At 43.5% G+C, this 26,560-nt stretch overlaps 1 protein-coding gene across 2 annotated transcripts in view; it reads left to right on the top strand.

Annotated features, from left to right (window-relative positions):
* Window positions 1–26,560, top strand: part of ARHGAP15 (Rho GTPase activating protein 15) — a 911,406-nt gene that overhangs the window by 9,974 nt on the left and 874,872 nt on the right. Inside the window, exons 2-3 of one of the 2 annotated variants that reach the window (XM_073634231.1) lie at window positions 4,698–4,892; window positions 17,655–17,804. In XM_073634231.1, coding sequence (XP_073490332.1) covers window positions 17,715–17,804 — 90 coding nt within the window. In that variant the 5' untranslated portion in view covers window positions 4,698–4,892; window positions 17,655–17,714. Of the gene's footprint in view, window positions 1–4,694; window positions 4,893–17,654; window positions 17,805–26,560 lie in introns of both variants that reach the window. The other variant, XM_073634232.1, reaches the window with a different exon arrangement.

Raw genomic sequence — 26,560 nt, 5'->3', positions numbered from 1 at the left:
GTACATTGAGTGGAAAAGCCCTGCATGGGTAAAGCACAGGTTTGCTTTTAAAGCACTATTCACATGACATTTCCCATTTTTTTCAAGCATTCCAATGCCATTATAAGCGTTGTGACAATGCAAAAACATGAATACTGCATTGGTCCACCATTCCCTTCAGTGGTGGCTGGTGGTACTTTTTTTTTTTTTTGGGGGGGGGGGGGGGCGGCAAACAGTGCACCAATCAATTTGATTTTCAAAAACAAAAAACACATTAAAAGTGATTGTAAACGATCACCTTGTAAAACAATCCATTCTGTTTAAAATAGAAATGAAAGGCAAAACATTTTGGTATAGATATAAAAATATAATATAAATACCTTTTTTCCCCTTTTTTATAAGTGATCACATTCCCTCTGTTCTCAGCTGCATAAGAGCTGGGAGGAGGAGAAGCAGCAGCACACTGAGCTTCCCAGTGAAAGGTCGTGCAGGGGAGGCATGTCAGGACAAGTCTGATCATTGGAGGAGAGTACACTGAGTTCCCAGCATAGCTAGAGAACTGACCATGGTGTGTTCTCCTGCTTAGTGTGGTCAGTTTTTAATAGTAAAGAAGAGGGACTGGCAGGAAAACCCAGGGATTTCACACAAAGGAAGCAATACAAAGAGAAAAGGATACTTTTTCCTACAAGCACATATCAGCAGTATGAAATGTTGGGATAACAAACACTTTAATGTTAAAAATTTTAAGTAATTAAGTGTTCTTGCATAGCAAGACCACTTACTGTTATCTCACATATATATTATTATTATTATAGCCAAATTTACCACCCTAACTCCTCCCACAGTTTTTACGCTACATAGACAAGTAATATACCGAAATGTGCGGTTTGTTCCAGAATGGTGTGCTGTTACTTTGTGGAACGTTTCACCAAATGGTTCACGAAATATCGTTGTTTTTGCGGCGAAATTGGTCCCATAGGAATGAATGGGGAAACTAGAGTGGGAGGGGACAAAAGCTGAAAAATCAGGACATGATTTCTAAACTGCCGCCACTCCCTTATTTTCAAGCCCACCTACACAAATCTTATATCAAAACGTTCAGCTATCCCTGCTGCCACTAAACATGTCCACGGCTAAGCCATAGTCCTGATAGTTTTCACAATATGACTATTTGTTTGCAACTCACGCCGTCCATTGACATTCATTGAAACTACACTCTAGCCCCTTCAAATTTGGAAGGGCAATTTCTAAACTGCGACTGTACCTTCATTTTTAATATTTCAGAGACATACTATACATCAAAATCTAGGTCTGGGTCTTGTGATTCTCACAATATAAAGATCTTCACTGTAGGATTTATAGTTTTTAAAATACAGCCATTTGAATTACTGCACAGTTTTTACAGCTATCATGATCCTGTGTACTGTGTATTGAGCAGTATTTGTGAAGCATAAACAGGGCATGAGCGTTGCTAGGAAACAGTGGTTGTAAACACAAGATGCTGAGACACCCCAAATGCATGTGGTCATACCTTCATCTGCTAGACTAGATAATGCTTGTAGACTCCTCCCACAGTTTTTACACTACAGAGACAAGTAATATACCGAAACGTGCGGATTGTTCCCGATTGGTGTGCTATTACTTTGTGGAACGTTTCTCCGAATGGTCCACGAAATATCATCGTTTATGCGGCGAAATTGGTCCCATAGGAATGAATGGCGAAATGTTCAATGTCATTTAATTGGTGTGCTATTACTTTGTAGAACGTTTCGCCGAATGGTTCACGAAATATCGACGTTTTTGCGGTGAAATTGGTCCCATAGGAATGAATGGCGAAATGTTCAAAACTAGAGTGGGAGGTGACAAAAACTGACAACCCCATGATCAGCCAAAACATTATGACCACCCCATGATCAGCCAAAACATTATGACCACCCCATGATCAGCCAAAACATTATGACCGCCCCATGAAAAAAAAAATTATTTTGTGGAACGTTTCACCGAATGGTTCACAAAATATCGTCGTTTTTGCGGCGAAATTGGTCCCATAGGAATGAATGGTGAAATGTTAAAAACTAGAGTGGGAGGTGACAAAAGCTGACAACCCCATGATCAGCCAAAACATTATGACCGCCCCATGAAAAAAAAAAATATTTTTGAAAAAAAAAAAATCATTTTTGAAAAAAAATAAATAATTTTTGAAAAAAAAAATTAATTTTTGAAAAAAAAAAATAATTTTTGAAAAAAAAAAAATTTTTTGAAAAAAAAATCATTTTTGAAAAAAAAAAAATTTTTGAAAAAAAAAATCATTTTTTAAAAAAAAAAATTTTTGAAAAAAAAAATATTTTTGAAAAAAAATCATTTTTGAAAAAAAAATTATTTTTGAAAAAAAAAATTTCATTAAAAAAAAAATAATAATTTTTGAAAAAAAAAAAAAATAATTTTTGAAAAAAAATTATTCATTTTTGAAAAAAAAAAAACTTTTGAAAAAAATGTTCAGCTCTTTCAGCTAATGATGGGACTTCAACTTTTTTACTACTATTTATACTTTTTAAAATATTAAGCTTTTTAACACTTTTCACAGTTACTCAAGCCACTCCACCCAGTTACTCCGCCCACTCCAATTGTAGAGGCAAGAACACTTTTCACAATTTCCCCAGAAATTGTAGCTTTTCTAGTTAAGAATGTGTTTGTTCGAGAAAATGTTCCAATGTGCACCTTAAAATTATCTTGGTTGAAGGTTCACACCCTGAGAATGAAAATTGTCAAGCAAAATTCTAGTAATGGCCAGCTTTGTTGCAGTATACATGCACCATGAATCATTTTTTTAAAAAAGGGATGTTATTCTATTTTCAAAAACATGTTGTAATTAGGGCATATGTAGTTCAAGATGAGCATGGTCAAAAAACCAAACCCATATGATATACAGTATCTCACAAAAGTGAGTACATCCCACACATTTTTGTAAGTATTTTATTATATCTTTTCACGTGACAACACTGAAGAAATGACACTTTGTTACAATATAAAGTAGTGAGTGTACAGCTTGTATAACAGTGTAAATTTGCTGTCCCCTCAAAATAACTCAACACACAGCCATTAATGTCTAAACCGCTGGCAACAAAAGTGAGTACACCCCTAAGTAAAAATGTCCAAATTGGGCCCAAAGTGTCAATATTTTGTGTGGCCACCATTATTTTCCAGCACTGCCTTAACCCTCTTGGGCATGGAGTTCACCAGAGCTTCACAGGTAGCCACTGGAGTCCTCTTCCACTCCTCCATGACAAAATAACGGAGCTGGTGGATGTTAGAGACCTTGCGCTCCTCCACCTTCAGGATGTCCCACAGATGCTTAATAGGGTTTAGGTCTGGAGACATGCTTGGCCATTCCATAACCTTTACCCTCAGCTTCTTTATCAAGGCAGTGGTCATCTTGGAGGTGTGTTTGGGGTCGTTATCATGTTGGAATGCTGCCCTGCGGCCCAGTCTCCGAAGGGAGGGGATCATGCTCTGCTTCAGTATGTCACAGTACATGTTGGCATTCATGGTTCCCTCAATGAACTGTAGCTCCCCAGTGCCGGCAGCACTCATGCAGCCCCGGACAATGACACTCCCATCACCATGCTTGACTGTAGGCAAGACACACTTGTCTTTGTACTCCTCACCTGGTTGCCGCCACATACGCTTGACACCATCTGAATCAAATAAGTTTATCTTGATCTCATCAGACCACAGGACATGGTTCCAGTAATCCATGTCCTTAGTCTGCTTGTCTTCAGGCAGACTGTTTGCAGGCTTTCTTGTGCATCATCTTTAGAAGAGGCTTCCTTCTGGGACAACAGCCATGCAGACCAATTTGATGCAGTGTGCGGCGTATGGTCTGAGCACTGACAGGCTGACCCCCCACCCCTTCAACCTCTGCAGTAATGCTGGCAGCACTCATACGTCTATTTCCCAAAGGCGACCTCTGGATATGACGCTGAGCACGTGCACTCAACTTCTTTGGTCGACCATGGCGAGGCCTGTTTTGAGTGAAACATGTCCTTTTAATTCGCTGTAAGGTCTTGGCCACCGTGCTGCAGCTCAGTTTCAGGGTCTTGCCAATCTTCTTATAGCCTAGGCCATCTTTATGTAGAGCAACAATTCTTTTTTTCAGATCCTCAGAGAGTTCTTTGCCATGAGGTGCCATGTTGAACTTCGAATGACCAGTATGAGAGATTGAGAGTGATAACTCCAAACACACCTGAACACACCTGAGACCTTGTAACACTAACGAGTCACATGACACCGGGCAGGGAAAATGACTAATTAGTCCGAATTTGAACATTTTCACTTAGGGGTGTACTCACTTTTGTTGCCAGTGGTTTAGACATTAATGGCTGTGTGTTGAGTTATTTTGAGGGGACAGCAAATTTACACTGTTATACAAGCTGTACACTCACTACTTTACATTGTAACAAAGTGTAATTTCTTCAGTGTTGTCACATGAAAAGATATAATAAAATATTTACAAAAATGTAAGGGGTGTACTCAGTTTTGTGAGATACTGTAAATACTCTCCCTACAATCAAATTAGGAAAAAAAGCAGGAGTATGTACACTTAAGTTGTAATGTGTAAGTGGGGGGATCTTAGTCTACCAAAATGATATAATCCTATATTAATATTTGTGCAGAGAAGCATTTCAACAGATAAATTATGATTTTTTTTTTGGAAGCAGATCCTCTGGCTTTTCCTGTAAAACCAAAGAAACGTCATTCTGGAGCCTCCGAGTCCTTCGGGCCCCCCAGTCCAACTTCTGGGCCAGTGGGAAGAATACGAGGATGTATCAGGCAGGAAGTTCTATGTCAATGTTCATAGTAAGGAACGATCCTGGAAACCCCCCAGATCTGTGCCACCTAAAAAGGATGCCAAGGTATGCTATGAATATGTTGTACCTGCTCCACTTTCCATATATCGTTATTGGTTGCTTAACAAGTAAGTGCGCTATGCCAGCGGTATAGCCGTGCTGCCCCATTGATTTCAATGGGCAGGAGCGGTGAAGGAGCGGTGTATAGACCGCTCCTTCCCCACTCCAAAGATGCTGCTTGCAGGACTTTTTTTAGCGTCCTGCTAGCGCACCGCTCCAGTGTGAAAGCCCTCGGGGCTTTCACATTGGAGAGACAGCAGCGGCTCTTTCAGGGCGCTTTGCAGGCGCTATTTTTAGCGCTGTAGCGCCTGCAAAGCGCCCCAGTATGAAAGGGGTCTTAAGTTCTGTTAACCGGTTATTATTGTCCCCACATGCTATATTTAAGGGGGCTCCCTACACTATAAAACACATATGATACTGTTTTGATATGGTACTGCGCCTTCTTTGTATGATGTGTGGACTTTTCAACATTGTCCCTTTTCTTCTGTCATTTGTTTCTTTTATTAACCACATGCCAACCAGCGCACAATGATGTACATCGGCACAATGGCACGGTTGTGCAAATGGGCGTACAGGTATGTCCCCTTTAAATCGCGGTATAGTGGGCGCGCGCGCCCGCCACGTACTCCATGGGAGTGCCCGCGGGTCTCGTGGACTCAATGCGATTGTGTCACGGAGCCGCAGAACGGGGTGAGGCCTATTTTGTAGACACTATAACTTTTGCTCAAACCAATCAATATACGCTTATTGTGATTTTTTTTTTACCAAAAATATGTAGAAGAATACATATCGGCCTAAACTGAGAAAGAAATTTGTTTTTTTATATACTTTTTGAGGATATTTATTATAGCAAAAAGTAAAAAAATATAGCTTTTTTTCAAAATTTTCGCTTTTTTTGTTTATAGCGCAAAAAATAAAAACCACAGAGGTGATCAAATACCACCAAAAGAAAGCTCTATTTGTAGGAAAAAAAGGACGTCAATTTTGTTTGGGTGCAACGTCACATTAACGCACAATTGTCAGTTAAAGCGGTGCAGTGCCGTATCGCAAAAAGTGCTCTGGTCAGGAAATGCACTTTTTTTTAAAAAAATACACTTTTTGAATTAAAAAATAAGATTACAGTAAAGTTAGCCCAATTTTTTTTATACTGTGAAAGATAATGTTATGCCGAGTAAATTGGTACCCATGCTTCAAAATTGCACCCGCTCGTGGAATGGTGACAAACTTTTATCCTTAAAAATCTCCATAGGCGACATTAAAAAAATTCTACCGGTTGCATGTTTTGTGTTACAAAGGAGGTCTAGGGCTAGAATTATTGCACTCGCTCTACCGATTGCGGCGATACCTCACATGTGTGGTTTGAATACTGTTTTCATATGCGGGCGCTACTCACGTATGCTCGGTGGGACGGGGTGCGTTTAAAATTTTTTTTTTTCTTATTTATTTTACCATTTATTTTTTATTTTTACACTGTTTTAAAAAAAATTGTGTCACCTTTATTCCTATTACAAGGAATGTAAACATCCCTTGTAATAGCAAAAAGAATGACAGGACCTCTTAAATATGAGATCTGGGGTCAAAAAGACCTCAGATCTCATATTTAAACTTAAATGCAAAAAAAAAAAAAAAAAAACATTTGTAATTTTTATAAAATGACAACAAAAAATGTGCATTTAAGACGTATGGGCGGAAGTGACGTTCTGTCGTTGCTTCCGCCCTGCTATGGTATGGAGACGGTGGGGGCCATCTTCCCCTCACTCATCTCCATACCAAGGAAGGAGACAGATGCGATCGCCTCCGCCGCTGCCGACGGCTCCGGTAAGAGGTGGAGGGCACCAGATCGTGGCGGGAGGGGGGCGGCCCTCTCCCGCCACCGATAAAAGTGATCTTGTGGCGAATCCACTGCAGAAACCACTTTTATCTTGTACCAAACTGCCAGGCCGAACATGGGGATACTGGGGTTATGGCAGCTAGCTGCTGCCATAACAACGATATCCGCCGCCAAAGTAGGGACGTACATCGGCGTGCGGCGGTCCGGAAGTGGTTAAGGCCTCTTTCACACTTGTGCGACTTGCCCTGCGACTTGGGACTGCAAAGTCACATGACAAGTCGTACCCCATGATTTCCAATAAGCACCATTCATATCTGTGCGACTTCAAGTCGTAGCGATTTCAAAGTAATCCCTGCACTATTTTGGTCCGACTTTGATGCGTCTTGAAGTCCATAGACCTCAAGATTATACAGGCATTGCTTCAAGTCGTGTCAAAGTCACGTCAAAGTCGCACGACTTTCAGGTGGTACAAGTGTGAAAGGTGCAAGTGGTCAAACATCCAAAGAAGCCTATGCAGAATGCAGTCATCATTAGCAACCAATCGGCAAGCAACTTTCACTAACTTGACTGCTCTAAACTAATGAAAGTTGAAAGGTGATTGGCTGTTAACTGCTAGTGTATATAACACATGATCTTTGTTTCATTTTTTTTTTTTTTTTATTTTAACTAAACCCGAGTGTGTCAGAGGAAGCAATATGATTCGTTAACAGCACTTCAATACTAAAAATAGGGGAAAAGGGATATTATTCCAACAGATGGTACTAGCACACCGCTGGCCTGTGAATGGCTTGGCATCTGGGCTTAGTGACCCTCAGCGATACTTTCTGTGTTGTACTCAGAGTTACAAGAAAGACTGACACGTGTTATAAATAATTCAGGAAGGAAATTAACAAAGTTTAGCCATGTGTGCAGGAAAGTGTGTTCAGCCTGTACACAAGGCAGGGCGGCTTTTGTAATAATGAGCATCGATAGCACAGATGGAACTGCATAAAGCCGTCAGGATTATTTAATGAGGGAGCAGAGAAAGAAATGATAATGACAGAGTGCAGAATCCTAGACTGACCAATCAGAGTTCACGTTTCATCAGAATATTACCCATTTGCTTTAGATTACTCACTTTTTATTGGTTAGATTACTGCACATTGCTCTTTGCTTTATTCAAGCTGAACTCTGGGATTCTTGAAAAATGTACCCTTGGGGTGGGCACCCCCCCCCCCCCCCCAACTTATCTTGTTTGCTTTGGCACTTTCCTCTTCTCTCTAACGCTCCTTGTTGTGGACGGGCCCCGAATTGTGCTTAGGTAGGAAGCTTCAGGGGACTGATCACACAGATGGCAGGAGCCTGCCAGAGTGAGCAATAAGGTAAGTATAAGGGTCGGTTCACACTGCTGCGATGCAAATTTTGCACGAATTTGATCCGATTGCGTTGTAAATTTTCGTTGCAAATTCTTTATGTGTTCTGGCGAATCTACTGCGATTCTACGGCAAATATTGCATTGAATTCGCATCGCACACGGATCAAACTCGCACAGGACCCTTTTTGTACGCAGCTTAGATTCGCAATGCATTGATGTGAACGGCACTAATGGAAAACTATGTTATTTAAATGATTTAAATGACGGCTCAAATTTGCAATAGAATTCGCAGCAGTGTGAACCGGCCCTTACTCCTTATTCCTCTACCACTAGATTTAACAAGCCTTTGAAGTGTATGTGAACTTTGTAAAAAAAAAAACACTCAGTTTGAAATAAAAATGAAACGAAAAACATTTGCGTATAGAATAAAATAAAAACATTGTAAATACCTTTTTTTTTTAAATTAGGTGATCACATACCCTCTGTTCTCAGCTCAGAGAGCTGAAGGTGGAGAAACAGCAGCCGACTGGTCTTCTTGGTGAATGGCTGTGTGGCGGAAGTGGGGGGGCCCTGTGAGCACAAGTCTGATCATTGGAGGAGAGCAGGCTGAGTTCCAGCACAGCTAGAGAACTGACCACACTGTGCTCTCATGCCTAGTTTGGTCAGTTTTTAATAGGAAAGCAGAGGGACTGGCAGGAACACCAGGGATTTCATAAGATACATTTTCATACAAGTACATGGTTCAGGAAGGGGGCAGTGCATCATCGCCCTCCTCTGTTTTCTGGCCTGCAGACTTCATGCTCTGATGAGGTTCTGGTATATATTTTTGAGGGGGATCCCATGCCTTTTTCTTGTTTTCTTGTGGGGGTTTCCCCTTAAAAATTCATACCAGGTATAAGGTAGGGATAACAGCTACTGTGGAGAATGAGGGGTAAAATATGTAATATTGATTGCTGTGGTGGGAGAGCCCTGTATATAAGGCTGCTTCAGGTGTAAAGTACTGTATATATGGCTGCTGGCGAGAAGATATGTATGCAAGGTTGTCAGGGGGTCATGTACTGTATATATGCTGTAGGAACCTGTATGATCGCACCAGTTTTAGACTTTTTTTCTCTAACTGCCTTGTCTTAGATCAGGTTTGAATTTAACGTGTTTGTTACCCTAAAAAAAAAAAAAACACAGATATTGTTTCCTTAAAGCATTGTATAGAGCACAGTGCTTGTGCTGTGTCATTTGGCCCCTTCTATCACCTAAAAAAACCTGTCTGACCCTGCCTGGCTATACCCTCCCCCCTGTAAACTGACCACGGTATATCATGGCTGCTGAGCCTTGACACTGTGGTCAGTTTACGTGCCTCCGTCAACTGCAGCCCTGCTCTGTCCTCTCCTCCGTCCTCTTCCCCCTTCCCTCCCTGCCTGTCTGCTCTGTATAAGTGCCCGACCCCTCCTGCTGCTATTATAACTACAATAAAATCCTTTCATCCCCTCTGTAACATAGCATTATGTGCCCCTGTGTCTGTGTTATATAAAAAAAAATCTGCCAATCTGTACCTTATATCAGAGCGTCACCCGGCGATCACGTGACTCCTCGGCTCTCTCCTCTCTCCGCCCCTCCTCCCCGGCTGACGTCATCGGCAGTGCTCGGCTCCGCTCGCTATAGCTGTCAGCCGGGTAGAGGAGAGAGCCGAGGAGTCACATGAGAGCTGGGAGACGTATGTTATGTACGTTATGTTACAGAGGGGATGGGAGGATTTTATTGCACTGAGGTAACAACCACTTTGATTGGCTTCTTGTAGATCTATACAAAGTAATGTAGCGCTACCCCCGTAAGGAATGTTGGATTTTCAGGTCCTCCCTTACACACACAGCCAGGCAACAGACATTTTTGCAACACTCATACAGACCTCAAGAACCAGTCCTGGGTATTTTGTTGTGTGTTTTTTGTTTATTTATGGAGTAATAATTTGGATGGGGAATGGAAGCATGAGATGCCCAGAACCGTGACACTTGAAAACAAACTTAAGGATATGGGTAGAGCTGGATCACATGACGCTGCCAAGTTTGGAGGTCGGCCATCTTGATGGTTGGATTATTGATGTACATGCAAGTTTTTATCTTTCCTGTGGGGAGTGAGTTCGCTGGATTTTAATAAATTTTACATTGAACGCCTTACACTATGAAGTGCTTTTTTACCTATGACGACACATCCATTGAGGGCCATATGAAGTGGAATCTGTACAAGGGTGCAAGAGAGCTGTTGTTCGATCTATTGGATTTTCTATTTTGGACCCCACACTTATTGGATTCTTTTTGTTGAATTTCTTGTCAAGGACTTTCTGTCAGTTTTTAGTGCTGCACCTTTTGTATATTTTTATGGTAGCCTTCCTGGCGGTATGATTATGTCTGATTTTTGAATCTCAAAGCGGTACATTGTTTTGCATAGAAATTTAGCATTTTATATTGTAGGCCTGTAATTCTTAGGCATAACTCACTTAAACCTGTCCAAACAAGAATCTAGTAGACATCCCGGGTATGATAACGTTTGAAACACAAAATCATATATTATAATATAATAACTATAAATAATTATAAAAAATAATAATATAATAATAATAAAATTAACTTCCCCACGATTCACTATTGCTCAATTCTGCACTATCGCTGTTTTCTAGCTGGTGGAAAACCACTTTTGACGTAAAGGGAGACTTTTTGGTTGCCATGGACAATCTCAAGTTTCCAGGCAGACAGAACAGTATATATAATATAAAAGTGCATGCAGTGTCCTGGACAAAGCACTAGGGACAAAAGGAATGTGAAATAATTTGATACAGTAATGTAATCTGCAAGATTACAGTGTACTGTATGTGTTATGTTTTTTGTACATTTTGAATTTGCCTCTGGGCTCTGCCCCATGCGTCGAGCCGCTCGCAGGGAATGGAGCCCAGAACACAGGACATCGGGCAGATGATCCGGCGAAGGACACAGCGGGGGGACATCGCAGGATCCTGGTGACAAGGTAAGTATGCAATGCAATCCCGAGTGTGGCTTGGGGTTACTGCTAATGGTACTGAAATTTAACCCCGAGCCACACTTGGGAATACCGCCAGGAGGGTTAATATTCGCCACCAGTGAATTGTGTCAGCTGCTTTTTCATGCATTATCCCAATAGTGTAAGCTAAGATTTATTGTTTGTATTTGTTCAAGGACTTGATACTGTCTCTGGCTGCTAGGAATTAATGTCAATATTCTGTCCTCCTGTGGGATCGATGGATCAGCTGACTCAGTAACTTGGGGAGGTTGTGCTTTTGGTAGAGGCAGGGTTTTCTTCCTCATATCAGAGCCCCCAGCAAGGAGAACAGTGAGCAGTGCAGTAGTGACATCACCAAATCTCACTCCAAATCTTCTGAAACCAACAGTCTTATGTAGCTCTTACTCTCGTAAGAGCCGCTTGAAATTCGCCCAGGTTCTACCCCAGTGGATTGCCCTGCAGCCAGGCACACAATTTAAGCCACACTTTTCCTCAATAACCAGTCCAGGGGCGTTGGTTTTATTTTTGGACAGGGCTCAGGGAATTGAGTGGGATATTTTAAAAACAGAAACTATGTAAAAGTTGAGGACAGTCATCTCCTTTCTATACAGCCAACGCAGAAGTCCTTGCATATAGCAAACCGTGGACTTGGCTTGTAGTAGAAACAGTTAGAAGCTGGCTTCTTTATTCAGAGCAATACGAGCATAGTCCCTTCACAAGCAATTAGATAAACTAAGCTTTTCAGGACACCAACCGATGTTCCCTTTAGCAAGCACACAGCTGGCCTTCTAGCACAAGAAGTGTGACAGCAGCCCAAAAGATCTCTCAGCAGTCTGAACTCACAAAATGCCCAGGGGAAGCTGGTTACCTCATTCCAACTTCAAAGCGACACTTTCCTCCAGTGATACCAGACTAGATCTTCTTCACCAGACAGCCCCCAGTTAGATCTCTGTAGCTTCAGCATCCAGGCTCTCAGGTCTAGGGTTGCCATCTTTTCTTCAAGCCAAACCCGAACACTTCAGCGGCGCACAATAATGCATCACGCTTAGCGTGCCGCGACAGTGGGTGTGGCCAATTTGCGTTAACAGGTGGCAATAGATTGGTTATAATATACAAGTAAAGGCGCAAAGAACTAGAACAGTCAAAATCCCACAATATTTAAGTGATCTGCTGTGTGAGCATAATATTATATGCACAGTAAAAATGTTATTACAACAAAAGTCCACAGTCTTATGGTTGTTATAACAAAGTCCACGGACCATATGAAATGATGATGGGGGGCGTTCCACGCTCAGGGCTGCCATCAGGGTGGAACGGAAACCATGTTCCAAATACACTGAAAAGACACAAGGGGAGAGGCGCCTCTGGGTGCAGATATAGGACAAGTGTAATGTGAGAATAAAAATACACAGGCAACTCACATTTATGGAGTCAAAGTAAGCATTAGTCCCAACATAGGGGTGTCATCAGTGTAATCGATCTGTTCCTGCTGTATTAGCGCTCTGTTGCTCGCTCCGTACATCAGCCGGCTGCAGTGGAGGATTCCTCAGAATGAGGCTTGAGGTGCAGGTGGTTTCCAGGCAAGGAGAGATGACGTCACTGGAAAGCGACACGTTTCCTGAGCGTACAGGCTGCGAGTGACGTGGCGGCCGCACTCCTTCTTCAAGCTGATTGATAGGACTTATGCCGCGTACACACAAGTGGATTTTCCTTCGGAAAAAACTTGATGGTTTTTCCAACGGATTTCTGCTCAAGCTTGCCTTGCATACACACGGTCAAACAAAAGTTCTTTGAACTTTCGACCAAGAACGCGGTGACGTACAACACTACGACGAGCCGAGAAAATGAAGTTCAGTGCTTCCGAGCATGCGTGGAATTGTTTCTGAGCATGCATAGGAATTTTGCGCGTCGGAATTTGTACAGACGATTGCATTTTCAGATAGGAACTTTTTCCAACCGAAAAATTGAGAACCTGCTCTCAATTTTTTGCTGGCGGGAATTCCGCCAGCAAAAGTCTGATGGAACATACACATTTGTCGCATTTTCCTACCAAAAGCTCTCATCGGTCTTTTGCTGGCCGAATTTCCGATCATGTGTATGGGGCATTACAGGCTTACAATAGTATGGTAAGGTATGGGACGGGGAGTGACCAAGGTAAAAAAGCACAGTAATTGGACAGCACGTCATGGCAGGATGACCAGCGTCAATTCAAACACTGACATGGCATCAAAATGATCATTGGTGGGGGTAGAGGTGTACTGTAATAAATACATAGCTAAGATGGAATCGTGAAATATTCCATCTTCCTATCTGCACCCAGAGGCGCCTCTCCCCTTGTGTCTTCTCGGCAATAGATTGATGTGTGACTAACTCGGTTACTTGGGGAGCCACAGTCTGGTCTGAATAATGTGTCTGGATTTTAGGCAGACTGAACCCCAGACATGATTCAAAACCTGAGATGTTCAGGTGAATCCTGAACAGGTGGCAATCCTAGGTGTCATAATACAGGGGTCAGTGTCACCCCCCTTTGTAATACAGGGGTCAGTGTTACCCCTCCCATAACACAGGGGCCAGTGTCACCCCCTTCATAATATAGGGGTCAGTGTTGCGCCCTCCATAATACAGGGCCCCCCCCATAGAGGACCCCATTAGATCAGAATCCCCTCATATTAGTGCTCCCCTTAGAGACCCCAAACAATAACAATTTAAAAAATGCAGCACAACCTCGCCCTATAATTATAATGATATATTATATTATATATAATATATTCATATGTGAAAAAAATTATTGTGAATGATGGTGGAAACCCCCAAGGATAATCCAAGTATTAATACACTCTAATCTTATTTAAACATATATACTGTTCAATCTCCACACACACATATAATACTGTATGAATAGTGGTGTAAATCCATTCAAAATGTATCCAATTTATTTATCCTTTTGAGTTAGATACGTTGGATATTAGCACAGCACATTTTGGAATGGGTTTACACTACTATTCATACAATATTATATGTGTATGGAGATTTACAGTATATACTGTATGTTTAAATAAGATTGGAGTGTATTAATACTTGGATTATCCTTTGGGGTGTCCACCATCATTCACAATTATTTTTTTACATTTGTATAAATTTAATTATAGGGGGAGGTTGCACTGCATTTAAAAAAAAATCATGTTTTTTTGAGGTGTTTTATTTATTTATTTATTTATTTTAGAGTCCCCTATATCCGATTGTCTTTAGAGGCCAGTCTCTAAGGGGAGTGCTGATATAAGGGGATTGTAGTATAATGGGTGTCTGATCTAATGTGAGTCTCTAAAGAGGGTACTGATATAAGGAGAGTTCCGCTTATCAAATAGAGGTCTCTAATTGTGTGTGTGTGTGTGTGTTGATAATTTAATGGGGGGTCTCTAAGGCAGTGCTGACTGCTGATCTAATTGGTCACCAGCAGTCATCACCCCCCTCCCCACAGACTTATATTGGTCCCCCCCTCGATTAGATCAGGTAACACACCTATCAGTGTCCCCTGCCCGAAAGACCCCTATTAGACTGCCTTGACCACTTCGAGCCAGAAAGTGTGGGAGCTGGAGTTTGGGGGTGGAGCTCCTCTACTGTAGTGCTATTTTCCATCCTTCCATTGTGTGGGGGGCCTTGGGGAGAAATGTGTCGGCAAGACACAGGAATCAAGACACATCCGAACTGGTGCACTCACTCACAGGGCTGCTGTTAGCAATTATTGGGGACCCATACAGCCTACCTCTTGGGGGACCCACCCTCTGAGGAGGGAAAGAGGTGGGGGGGAGGGAGGTGACAAAAGGGGAGGTGAGAGGAGGAGGTGAGAGAGAGGCAGTGGTGAGGGGGGTTGGGGGAGAGGACGAGGTAAGGGGGAGTGAGAGAAAGGAGGAGGAGGCAAGAGAGAGAGGGGGTGAGAGAGAGAGGGGGTGAGAGAGTGGGGGTGATTTAGTGGGGTGAGAGGGGTGGGGTGAGAAAGTGGGGGTGAGAGAGAGGGGGTGGCGTGAGAGGGGTAGGGTGAGAGAGTGGGGGTGAGAGGGGTGGGGTGAGAAAGAGGGAGTGAGAGAGAGAGGGGGTGGGGTGAGAGGGGTGGAGTGAGAGGGTGGGGGTGAGAGGGGTGGGGTGAGAGAGTGGGAGTGAGAGAGAGAGGGGGTGGGGTGAGAGGGGTGGAGTGAGAGGGTGGGGGTGAGAGGGGTGGGGTGAGAGAGTGGGAGTGAGAGAGAGAGGGGGTGGGGTGAGAGGGGTGGGGTGAGAGAGTGGGGGTGAGAGAGTGGGGGTGAGAGAGAGGGGGTGAGAGGGGTGGGGTGAGAAAGAGGGAGTGAGAGAGAGAGGGGGTGGGGTGAGAGGGGTGGAGTGAGAGGGTGGGGGTGAGAGGGGTGGGGTGAGAGAGTGGGAGTGAGATAGAGAGGGGGTGGGGTGAGAGGGGTGGGGTGAGAGAGTGGGGGTGATTTAGTGGGGTGAGAGGGGTGGGGTGAGAAAGTGGGGGTGAGAGAGAGGGGGTGGCGTGAGAGGGGTAGGGTGAGAGAGTGGGGGTGAGAGGGGTGGGGTGAGAAAGAGGGAGTGAGAGAGAGAGGGGGTGGGGTGAGAGGGGTGGAGTGAGAGGGTGGGGGTGAGAGGGGTGGGGTGAGAGAGTGGGAGTGAGAGAGAGAGGGGGTGGGGTGAGAGGGGTGGGGTGAGAGAGTGGGGGTGAGAGAGTGGGGGTGAGAGAGAGGGGGTGAGAGGGGTGGGGTGAGAAAGAGGGAGTGAGAGAGAGAGGGGGTGGGGTGAGAGGGGTGGAGTGAGAGGGTGGGGGTGAGAGGGGTGGGGTGAGAGAGTGGGAGTGAGAGAGAGAGGGGGTGGGGTGAGAGGGGTGGGGTGAGAGAGTGGGGGTGATTTAGTGGGGTGAGAGGGGTGGGGTGAGAAAGTGGGGGTGAGAGAGAGGGGGTGGCGTGAGAGGGGTAGGGTGAGAGAGTGGGGGTGAGAGGGGTGGGGTGAGAAAGAGGGAGTGAGAGAGAGAGGGGGTGGGGTGAGAGGGGTGGAGTGAGAGGGTGGGGGTGAGAGGGGTGGGGTGAGAGAGTGGGAGTGAGAGAGAGAGGGGGTGGGGTGAGAGGGGTGGGGTGAGAGAGTGGGGGTGAGAGAGTGGGGGTGAGAGGGGGATTAGAGAAAAATAGGTGGGTGCAAGAGAGGGGGTGAGCGAAGGGCTGAGAGAGAGGGTGCCTGAGAGAGAGAAAAGGGGGCTGAGAGGAAGGAGGGTGAGAGAGAGAGGAGGGGGGCTTACAGGGTGGCTGACAGAGAGGGGGGCTGACAGATAGGAGGGGGGCTGACAGAAAGGAGGGGGGGCTGACAGAGAGGAGGGGGCTGACAGATAGGAGGGGGGCTGACAGAGGGGGGTGATTGACAGGAAGGGGGCTGACAGAGGGGGGCAAGCTGACAAAGGAGGGGGGCTGACAGAGCAGATGAGAGAGACCTCAGGAGACACACAGCGTGAGGCAGGACTCCGGGAGCAAGCAGGCGCGATTACCCACAGTCCAGCCCCGCCTCCACATGTGACCAGCTCCGCCGGGCAAATCACAGACCCTCATGTCCAACTCCGCCGCCCCGCACATGACCCGTTTGGCCAATGACAGGGCACCCACTGCCTATTGCTGAGCTGGGCTCAGAGCGCACCGATGTTCCGGCACTGTGTAACAGTGATAGCGGGCACGGGATGTGCGGTGCCCTTCTAGATGTTGCGGCCAGGGCCAGAGAGCCGGCTGCCACTGGCCACAGGACAGTGGTATGTGTGTCCGCGTTTCTGGCAGGTGGAAACCCGGGCACATGTATCAAAACCCGGACTGTCCAGGTCAAAACTGGACAGGTGGCAACCCTACTCAGGTCACCCACCTGAGGCCTCACGAACAGCAAGCACATGGCAGCGCTGCCTTGGAGAGCAGCAAGCCCTCCAGGCTGGACTGAGTTTCTCCAGGGAAAAGACCCAGAGCCCAGTGTGCTCAGAGAATATATATATAGCCATGATTTCAGGGCCCAGCTCCCTGGGATTAGCTAGGGCTGTAAAAATATTCATATTGCCATCTGCATAGCTTTACACCTATGATCCGGAAAATTCTCATAGCTTTTCTGGACAGAAGAGAGAGTAAACAGATTAACAGCAGCTGAGAACACTGAGCAGACCTAACTAGTCAATTGCAGCCACACTGGTTACAGTGAGGCAAGCTAAATTTACCTAACCAAAAACACACACAGCTCCACTGAACACAGTGATCCAGAATTAGATCTAATTTATCCTATCACCTATCTAGGAGGGTGCTACACTTAGATCTCACACTGTAGAAATACAGCTAAGAGGCTGTAAACAAAGGAGTGATTGGACACATTCACACACCACGGCGCACTCCTATTCTTTTCAGAGGAAATCCACACAAAAGGTAATTTTTTCAGGGCACCACTTAGGCTACAATTGACATTTCTAAATGTTCCCTGTATTATAGCAAATATTTGCATTTTAAGTTTAGATCCACTTTTACTCCTTTGAATTCATTGCAAAATATGTCTTTTGAAGGCATTACCCGAGACCTCTGAAGAGAAACTTTCAAATGTGAAGAACTCAGAAGTCGTCCAGATGAGAATAAAGAGCCCAAATGCTCAACACGAGCGACTGAGCCAGTCCAAGTCGATGGTCATCATTGATCCCGGAGAAATTAGCAAGCAGGTAAGTGAGGTCAAACCACTAATATAGTTTGATAAGTAAAGTCTATTACTGATTTACAGTATTTTATTATGTACTGTATTTTTAAAGTTTTTTCTTTTTATAAATCCTTTATTTGTGAGCATGGCAAACACACTGGGTACACACCAGTCACCGATATTATGACAAAGAAACAAATATGTGTATGACCGCACTCAAAATTGTTAGTGTTAAACTAACTAAAACAAGAAAAAGTGTTAAAATAATACTATATAAAATGTATCAGCAAGATATTCACTTTCAAAATATTGTGCAGCTCAGTTCACTAACAATGGTGTCCACAATAATTATTCCTAAATCCAAATAATCAAAAACAAAGTCATCAATGTTCACCATCAAGTGCAATATGTGCAAACAAAATATAGTGAAATGAATTTGTACAAAAATTCTCTTTGCTTTAACGTGTGATGTCAAAGCAACCAGTGTCCTTCACCTCTTCAGGTAAATGGCTCACCCCTTTCAACACTTAAAATATAACGTAAAAACATGTTCCTTCAAAAGGTATCATAGACAATACAATCCGGCTGGAGCACTATGCAATCTTTAACAGCCAATGATTGGTTAATGGATCCACTCTCTTCATTAATGGGCTTGCAATGTTCTCACAGTTCCAGACTATTTGCCAACATGTCAAAAAACAGAAAGGAAGGTTTCATAGCTATGAGGCGTATGTGGTCATACATATATTTGTTTCTTTGCACGCTCCACAATGATTTTAGTTACTGCAGCTGGATAATTGCTTATTATATTTTTTCACATTCATACCAATATTATGACAGTTACAGTGTTACAGTACCAAGAAAGAATATCGGGGGACCAGTTATACTTCCACCTAAACTCATCACCAGGCACAAGGCAATAGGAAATGAATAATGAACAAAATGATTTACAAGGGCCTCAAGCTCTTCAGATGACATGAAACTGACTATAAGTACATTTTGACCAAAGGACCTCTTCTTCTTCGGTAACCGAAAGGGGGGGGGACCAGGGGGTCTAGGGAAAGGCTGGGCCCCAGATGAGCGACGGAGGAGGTGGGAGCAGGCCAAACTGACATGGAATCAAGTATAGCAAAAGATGGAAAGAGAGGTATGAGAAAGAGTAGAGGAGGAGAAATAGATTCCATTCTCCTCCACCCTAAGCCACTTACCATTTTGCATAACAGTCAGAGGCTTTCTTTAAATTATTATACTAGGAGGTGGAGATAAACTCCATGTCCACCAGTATTTATTTTAAGTACCCTTATTGGAGGATATTATATCCTCCATTCTATGGATGTCATTCAATCTGACCAGCCACATGAGTATGGCTGGTGCATGTTGTTGTGTCCATTATGCCCTGTACACACGATAGGATTTTCCGATGGAAAATGTGTGATAGGACCTTGTTGTCGGAAATTCCGACCGTGTGTAGGCTCCATCACACATTTTCCATCGGAATTTCCAACACACAAAGTTTGAGAGCTTGCTATAAAATTTTCCGACAACAAAATCCGTTGTCGGAAATTTCCGATCGTGTGTACACAAATCCGACGCACAAAGTGCCACGCATGCTCAGAATAAATTAAGAGATGAAAGTTATTGGCTACTGCCCCGTTTATAGTCCCGACGTGCGTGTTTTACGTCACCGCGTTCAGAGCGATTGGATTTTCCGACAACGTTGTGTGATCGTGTGTATGCAAAACAAGTTTGAGCCAACATCCGTCAGAAAAAATCCATGGATTTTGTTGTCGGAATGTCCGACCGTGTGTACAGGGCATAAGTCTGGAATACAACTTCAGGCTGCGTTGATAAAATGTGGCAAAACTGAGTGTTTATAAATTGTCTTTGGTAAATTCTGATGGTGCAACAAAAATGTAAAGTTGGTCTTGGTGGTTATACTTGTTTTCTTGGACTTGGTATTAAACAAAAACTCTTCAGCTCTCCTCCTTAGACACCTAACCAAAACTCCTATCCCAACTCAGTTTTTCCATGGCAGAATTTTGTGGTATTTACAGCCATGCTACTGGAACTTTGTGCTGCACCTGCAGAGTAACTCCCCACAGGCTTAAACAGGACTTTAATCCAAGGGTACAGGCATGGCTTAAACTATAATGCCGCATACACACGATCGCACATTCCAACAACAAAATCCATGTTTTTTTTTCCGACGGATGTTGGCTTGCATACACACGGTCACACAAATTCTGTTGGAAATTCCGAACGTCAAGAAAGAGGTGACGTACAACACGTACGACAAGCCGAGAAAAATGAAGTTCAATAGCCAGTGCGGCTCTTCTGCTTGATTCCGAGCATGCATGGAATTTTGATCTCAACCAGATCTCAAATTTTGTTTGTCAGAAATTCCGACGGAAAATGTCCGATGGAGCCTACACACGGTCGGAATTTCCGACAACAAGCTCACAACGAACATTTGTTGTCGGAAATTCTGACCGTGTGTATGCGGCATATGACTGTAAAGTCATGCCAGAAATGCTGCTTTAGCAGTTTAGTGGAGTGTCTCTTTCCACTGTGAGAAATAAAATTGGACGAAATACCTGATTCATGTGGTACTTCAGCTTTACGTCTTTTTATACTTGATGATATATCGGAGCACTTAAGATAAGTGAGCACCAGCCAGTGAAAAAAGCCTGTACAGATCTTTGAGTTGTATCACTGGATAACAACATGCTTCAGGTACAGCTCATTCAAGTCACTCGGTAGTTACTGTGCAGGCACAGGCATTGAAGAGCAGGATGTCTGCAGCAAGGTTATAACAAAATTACCAACGCCACTGGAAAGAGGTAGACAGGCACCTGAGTGTGTGTGTGTGTGTGGGTGAGGGGGGAGAGTTATCTTAGAATAGGTTGGGGGGGCTTCAGGGTGGGATATAGGCAGTTTTTTCTTCAATGTACACGTAGAATTAAAGAGCACTCAGAAATTATATGGGCCGGAGCAGAAGTGAAACCGGGAGGAGGACCAGCATGACGGGGGTGGGCAGTAAGGCGGAGTAATTAAGGGGTATTGTTTGAAATAGGGGGGTATTTACTTACCTGATTGGATCCTGAAGGAATGGGGGGGGTGTCCCACAGGGGGTGGAGGGAGGAGGTGTTCAGTTGGAGAGTAGTCGGAGTTTCTCACAGGACAAGGAAGGTGTCTCCCACCCACCCTCCCTAGTTGATGGGTTCGGGATATGTGTCTATTATAAATAAGGGTGTTGTTGATTCTATGGTGGGATCTGTAGGTTTTTTTTTAGATTTTCTTTACTGTTTAATTTGTGGGTTCTTTTTTTACTTGTCATTGCAGCAGCGGGTGGTCTATTGGGTCTTTGAAGGCGGTGCTGGAAAAAATACTGGAGAATTAGGGGGGTTTGGCCCATCTGGAGTTATCGGTGTCCCTTTCCCTCATAATAATACAATGGTAGCATCAGGGGTTTTTAAGTTGGTTGTATCTGGTAGTAAGCAAGTGGTACTTGTTCCTGAGTCTGTGTAAGTTGGGGCTGGGGGCCTTTCATGAGTGACAGATACAACCGGTTGGTAAAAAGAAAATAGGCCTTCAAAGATCTTTAGACTGTGTAAGATTAGACTGAGGTTTTTTGTTAATGGGTTATGTATGGCATGTAGTTATGCATTCCCTGTTTATAGTATTTTTGTATTTCAAGTGTTTGAAATAATAAAACAAAGGCTGCTATGGCCATTTCGACTCCAAAATTTACTGTGTTGTCTGGTTAATTTGGGAGGGGAAGGAAGTGGTCAAGCGTGACTGTTATAGGTAACCGTAGCCTCAGCATTATGCACATCCATCCGTCATGAGGTGAAAAACATAATGCTGTGAAAATGTTCCTAGACTTGGAACATTGTTTTTCAATGATAAAGGTGGTAAATGTTTGCTTTGGAGACTTGACTCTGGTTGCATTCTGGGGAGTGAACTTTTGTCAAACATAAGTGAAGCTTGAGGAAATTAATATTAAGCTTGAATAGCAATAAGCTTATTTTTTGTTTCTATTACTTGAAGTCCATACAGATAACGATGAATAAACTGCAGAACATTTACTCAGTTAATAGTTCACTAGAGCAATCCCTGTAATGTGTTCCTCCCGTGAGAATATTTAGGCTGTTCCAATATTGAACTAGTAAATTGATCCCATGAACCTCTTCCTAGTTCACTTGGGGTCCATGCAAAGTGCACAATGTCCACCCCCTTTCCCTTCTCCAGAAAGTCTGTGTTTCTTTGGAGCACAGGCTTTACTTCCCTTCACCATGGAGCTCTGTTCACCATTGGCTTCAATGGAGACCCCGCTTATATTGCACGGTGGTTACACGTCAAGAAATCCCTTTCCCTATGATGTCACTTCCCCAATAGGAAAGAGTAGTTCTGTGTAGGGGTTAGCTGCACATTCTGGAAAGTGAACTGGTATGTGGTCCTTAGGATCACTTCACAAGTTTGTTGAGTGAATGGGTCTGGGTAGTCATGCATCCTCCAAACCTAGTTCTAACTCCTATAAACTGTTTTACTCATCTGTAAATGCAGGTTTAAATCAAGCCTCTCTATATCCCTCTTAAACTCATATTAGTTAAAGTAGAACTAAAGGCAAAACATTTTTTTTATTCAATTTGGAGAGAGTAAGGGAGGGTTATATCCCCTGTAGGTATATTTTTGCCATCTGTGTCCCATTGGGGAGATATGCCTACACTTCCTGTTCCATAGCTAAATCAGGAAATCAGACTAAATCCCTGCAAAGTGAGGGAATCTTGGGATGTCACCAGTGTCACCAGAACTAGTGTCCCCATTGGAAGGGATCCCCACTATTGCTGTTTTGGGACAACCCAAATTTATGGATTTTCTTTTACTTTCACTTTCGGTGACAATAGTAAACAGGACAAATAGAGAGGGTGTATCTTCCTAACTAGGGCACAGACAGTGATAAAACCCCAACATGTGTTCTAATCCCTCTCCACTCTATGCAAACCCCCGCAAAAAAGTACTTTAACCGCTTGCTGACCAGCTGCACAAATCGCCGTAGCTGTACATCAGCTCATGCAGACACAGCTGCGGAAGCGTGCCTGCAGGTCGAGCAGACTCGATGTCCGCTGGTGACCCGCGATCGCCTAGTACAGAGGCAGAACGGGGATCTGCCTTTTTTCAAAATTGTCGCTCTTTGGTTGTTTATAGCGCAAAAAATAAAAACCGCAGAGGTGATCAAATACCACCAAAAGAAAGCTCTATTTGTGGAATAAAAGGACGTCAATTTTGTTTGGGTACAACGTCGCACGACCGCACAATTGTCAGTTAAAGCAACGCAGTGCCATAGGTTTAATTTTTTTTTTTCTAAAATAACAAACATTCAACATACTTACCTGCTCTGTGAGGTGGTTTTGCACAGAGCAGCCCAGATCCTCCTCTCCTTGGGTCTTGGCTCCCCCAGTTCTCTGAGTGCCTCATTCCAAGCTGCTTGCTATGGGGTACTTGTACAGGCTTAATTCTGAGCACCAATGTGTGCATATATTGACACAATTGGTGTGGCTCAGCCCTGTCTCTGCTCCCTTCTCACAGGATTTGATTGACAGCAGCAGGAGCCAATGGCTCAAGCTGCTGCAAAGCCTCCTGCGAGAAGAGAGGAGAGAAGAGCAGCACTGCTGCAGATGGGCATAGCACTAGTTTGAGAACGGGTAAGGTAACTATTTAAGTGGGGGCGGTGACATTGAAGTTTTTTACCTTAGTTTAGAGAATACATTATGGTTAGAAAAAACGTTTACCTTTACAACCACTTTAGGATATATTACGTTATTGTGCAAAAAATGTATCACACCAAACTAAAGACTTTCCTGCTATGTATCACAAGGTTTGCATAAAAGTTTTTACAAAGAATATATGAAATGTATGTGTCTGTTCTGTGGATTATTAGAGCAAAATGTTAAGACACAGACATTGATCAAGGATAACGTAATGTAAAATAGATCTTACATGTTGATGCCTACAATAAATCTTTTAATATTCTAATTATTAATAAGGCTGATGTAATGGCAGAATATGAAGGTTATGTGGTGCAAGTGTTACTCATAGACACAAGATGATTGTTGTCTGATCCACATGATAACTGGTATATTGGGAAATGATTTGTGTTTGTTAATTACTTCCAACTAGCGAAAAAAAAAAAAAATGTGTTGGGTGGATCAATCTTGTTGCAAAAATCAGCTGTCAAGGATGGATTTTCCTTAGTATCAGAAGTGTATGTAAAGTGCATGCACAAGAGTGTATGGTTATGCTACAATGGTTGCACAATACAGTCAACTGACCAGTCTCATGTCTATAGCTAGTGAATAATATCTCCCTAAGTGAACTAATAGTGAATATCTAACTCAGAATAAGGACTAGGGAGATGTCTACTCCAATTAGTTGCCTAAATGCAAGAACTTATTGAGACACTCATCCAATGGTTAGATTGGCACACTTGGATCCTTTAAATGAGTATATAAAGTTACCGTGCTAACGGACCCTTCAAACAATAGTCAATGTTCAGGTAGATAATTCAAATTATGGTTGCTGCTCCTTTTAATTCAGGTCTTAGGTATCCCTATGCATATAAAATAAAAATCCCGCCATCGGCGTGTATATCTGCGGATGTGCATTTAGATGGTGGGCCGAACTCATGAGACCACTCGTCTCCTGCTGCCTCTATTCCCTCCATTATTGTTCTAACCTAACTGGTTTTACATGAAACACCATCTTATAGAACGTTTATATGGAACACGCCTCAAGGCAGTATAATTTGTCTGTAAAAGTGGATCACGGTATCACTCGCTTTTTGATGTATTCTAACCACCTGTTACATATTGCAATGCTATTGTACCCTGTTACCACTTTTTGTAATACGCACAGTTTATATCCAGTTGTAGTCAAATGTCAGCTTCCTTTATAAGCTTTATTGTGTATCCTTTGTTACTCTTGTAACTTTGAATAAAGAATTTGAAAGCTAAAAAAAAAACACCAAACACAAGAGGGTACTAAGTGTAGATGACTTTAAAAAAAAATATCAATACCCTAAAACGCGTAGCCACGCTCCCTTAGACGTGTTGACGTCATTGTCGATGTGAGCCAAAGCTGATCCTACCGGACGCCTGCAACACCTCCCGGAAGCTGCTGATCTTTCTAAGATGTTTGTGCTCCAGCCCACCAGCTGAGCAGCAGTTCTCTCCACCAACTTCCCAGCGCGGCTCAACAGATCCCAGTAGCTTTCCTGCCGAGCTCTGCAATTAGTGCTCCCGTTACAAATGACTTCCCCTTGGAGTTCAGTATGCTCTACATCTTGTTTAATGCAATGAGTGCAATTTGTTTTTAACCCTTTCCTTTAATAAATCATCTACACTTAGACGGTAGTGCCCTCTTGTGTCATGTGGATCTTTTCCTCTTTTCCATAGCAGGCCAAAAGGCTGTAAAGTCTGCCTATGGTATAAGTGCCTCTAACCACTGGAGGCCCATTGAAAAGGTGTGAATCTGGCTTTAAAGCAATCATAAACCTTGGCATAAGCCTACTGAGTGCTAAATCCCCCTACATAAGCTGTACATGTTTTCTGTAGCCTTCTCTTCTCCACAGCCTTCCAAAGTATACAGCTTAGATTGTATTTCTCAGCTTTTAGGAGGCAGGGGGGAGGGATTTTATGTCACACTCCACACAGCATAGAGCTGAGTGTAATCTGAGATCTGAATGGAGGCAAAGAACACACACCTCCCTACACCATCTCACTGGGAAAAACACACATCTAAGGCTGTCAGTCACCTGCTGTGTGCTAGCAGTGGGAGTGGGCCATCTCCAAGGATTACTGGGTGTCTGAATAAACTGTCAGAAGTGACTCATACAGATAGCAGAGGAAGAAGAGAGCAGCCAGGATCCACACTAAGTGCAATGGACTAAGGGAAGAACACACTATGCGGTTGATTTACTAAAGGCAAATAGACTGTGCACTTTGCAAAGTGCAGTTGCTCCAGAGCTTAGTAAATAAGATAAGGCTGCACTTTGCAAAGATTATCCAATCATGTGCAAGGAAAGTAAAAAAAAAAAAAAAACGCATTTTTACTTGCATGGGATTGGATGATGGAAGTCAGCAGAGTTTCTGCTCATTTACTAAGCTCTGGAGAAGTAAAGTGTGTTTCTTCACTTTGCAAAGTAGTCTTTTTCCATTCACTAACCACTTCCCGCCCAAGGTACGTTCAGAGACATCCTTGATTATGCGGGGGTATATCTGGATGATGCCTGCAGCTACAGACATCATTCAGATATCATCTTTTAGTGCCGGCGATTCTGTGTACCATAAGGATGATCATAGCGCTTGTTCCAGTGCTTGATCTTTCTTACAGGCGGCGAGAAGGAACGCCCCCCCCCCGCCGCCTTCCTGTGCTTCTACCGACTCGCCGCTTCCATCGGTGAGTCGGAGACAGGATCCGCTGGCCCCGTATGGTGATCATAGAGATTTCCGGTGGGCCAGATGGTCGCCAGAGTCTCTATGATCGTTTGGAAACCGGGTGCGATTTTATGACGTCACGCCTGGCCTCTGCATTCAAACGAATGGCGGCGCCTCGGCTGGGAAGCCAAGATTATTAATTTTTTTAATTTGATTTCAGGCTTCCCAGCCTAGAGGTGAGATGTGGGGTCTTACTGACCTCATATCTCACTGTAAAGAGGACCAATCGTGCCATATTCCTAATACAAGGGATGTTTACATTCCTTCTAATAGGAATAAAAGTGAT

This window comes from Aquarana catesbeiana, linkage group LG06, assembly GCF_042186555.1.
Source record: "Aquarana catesbeiana isolate 2022-GZ linkage group LG06, ASM4218655v1, whole genome shotgun sequence".
In the NCBI taxonomy this organism is placed as follows: domain Eukaryota; kingdom Metazoa; phylum Chordata; class Amphibia; order Anura; family Ranidae; genus Aquarana; species Aquarana catesbeiana.
Note: the sequence above shows the minus strand (reverse complement) of the source record. Positions and strands in the feature narration are given on the sequence as shown.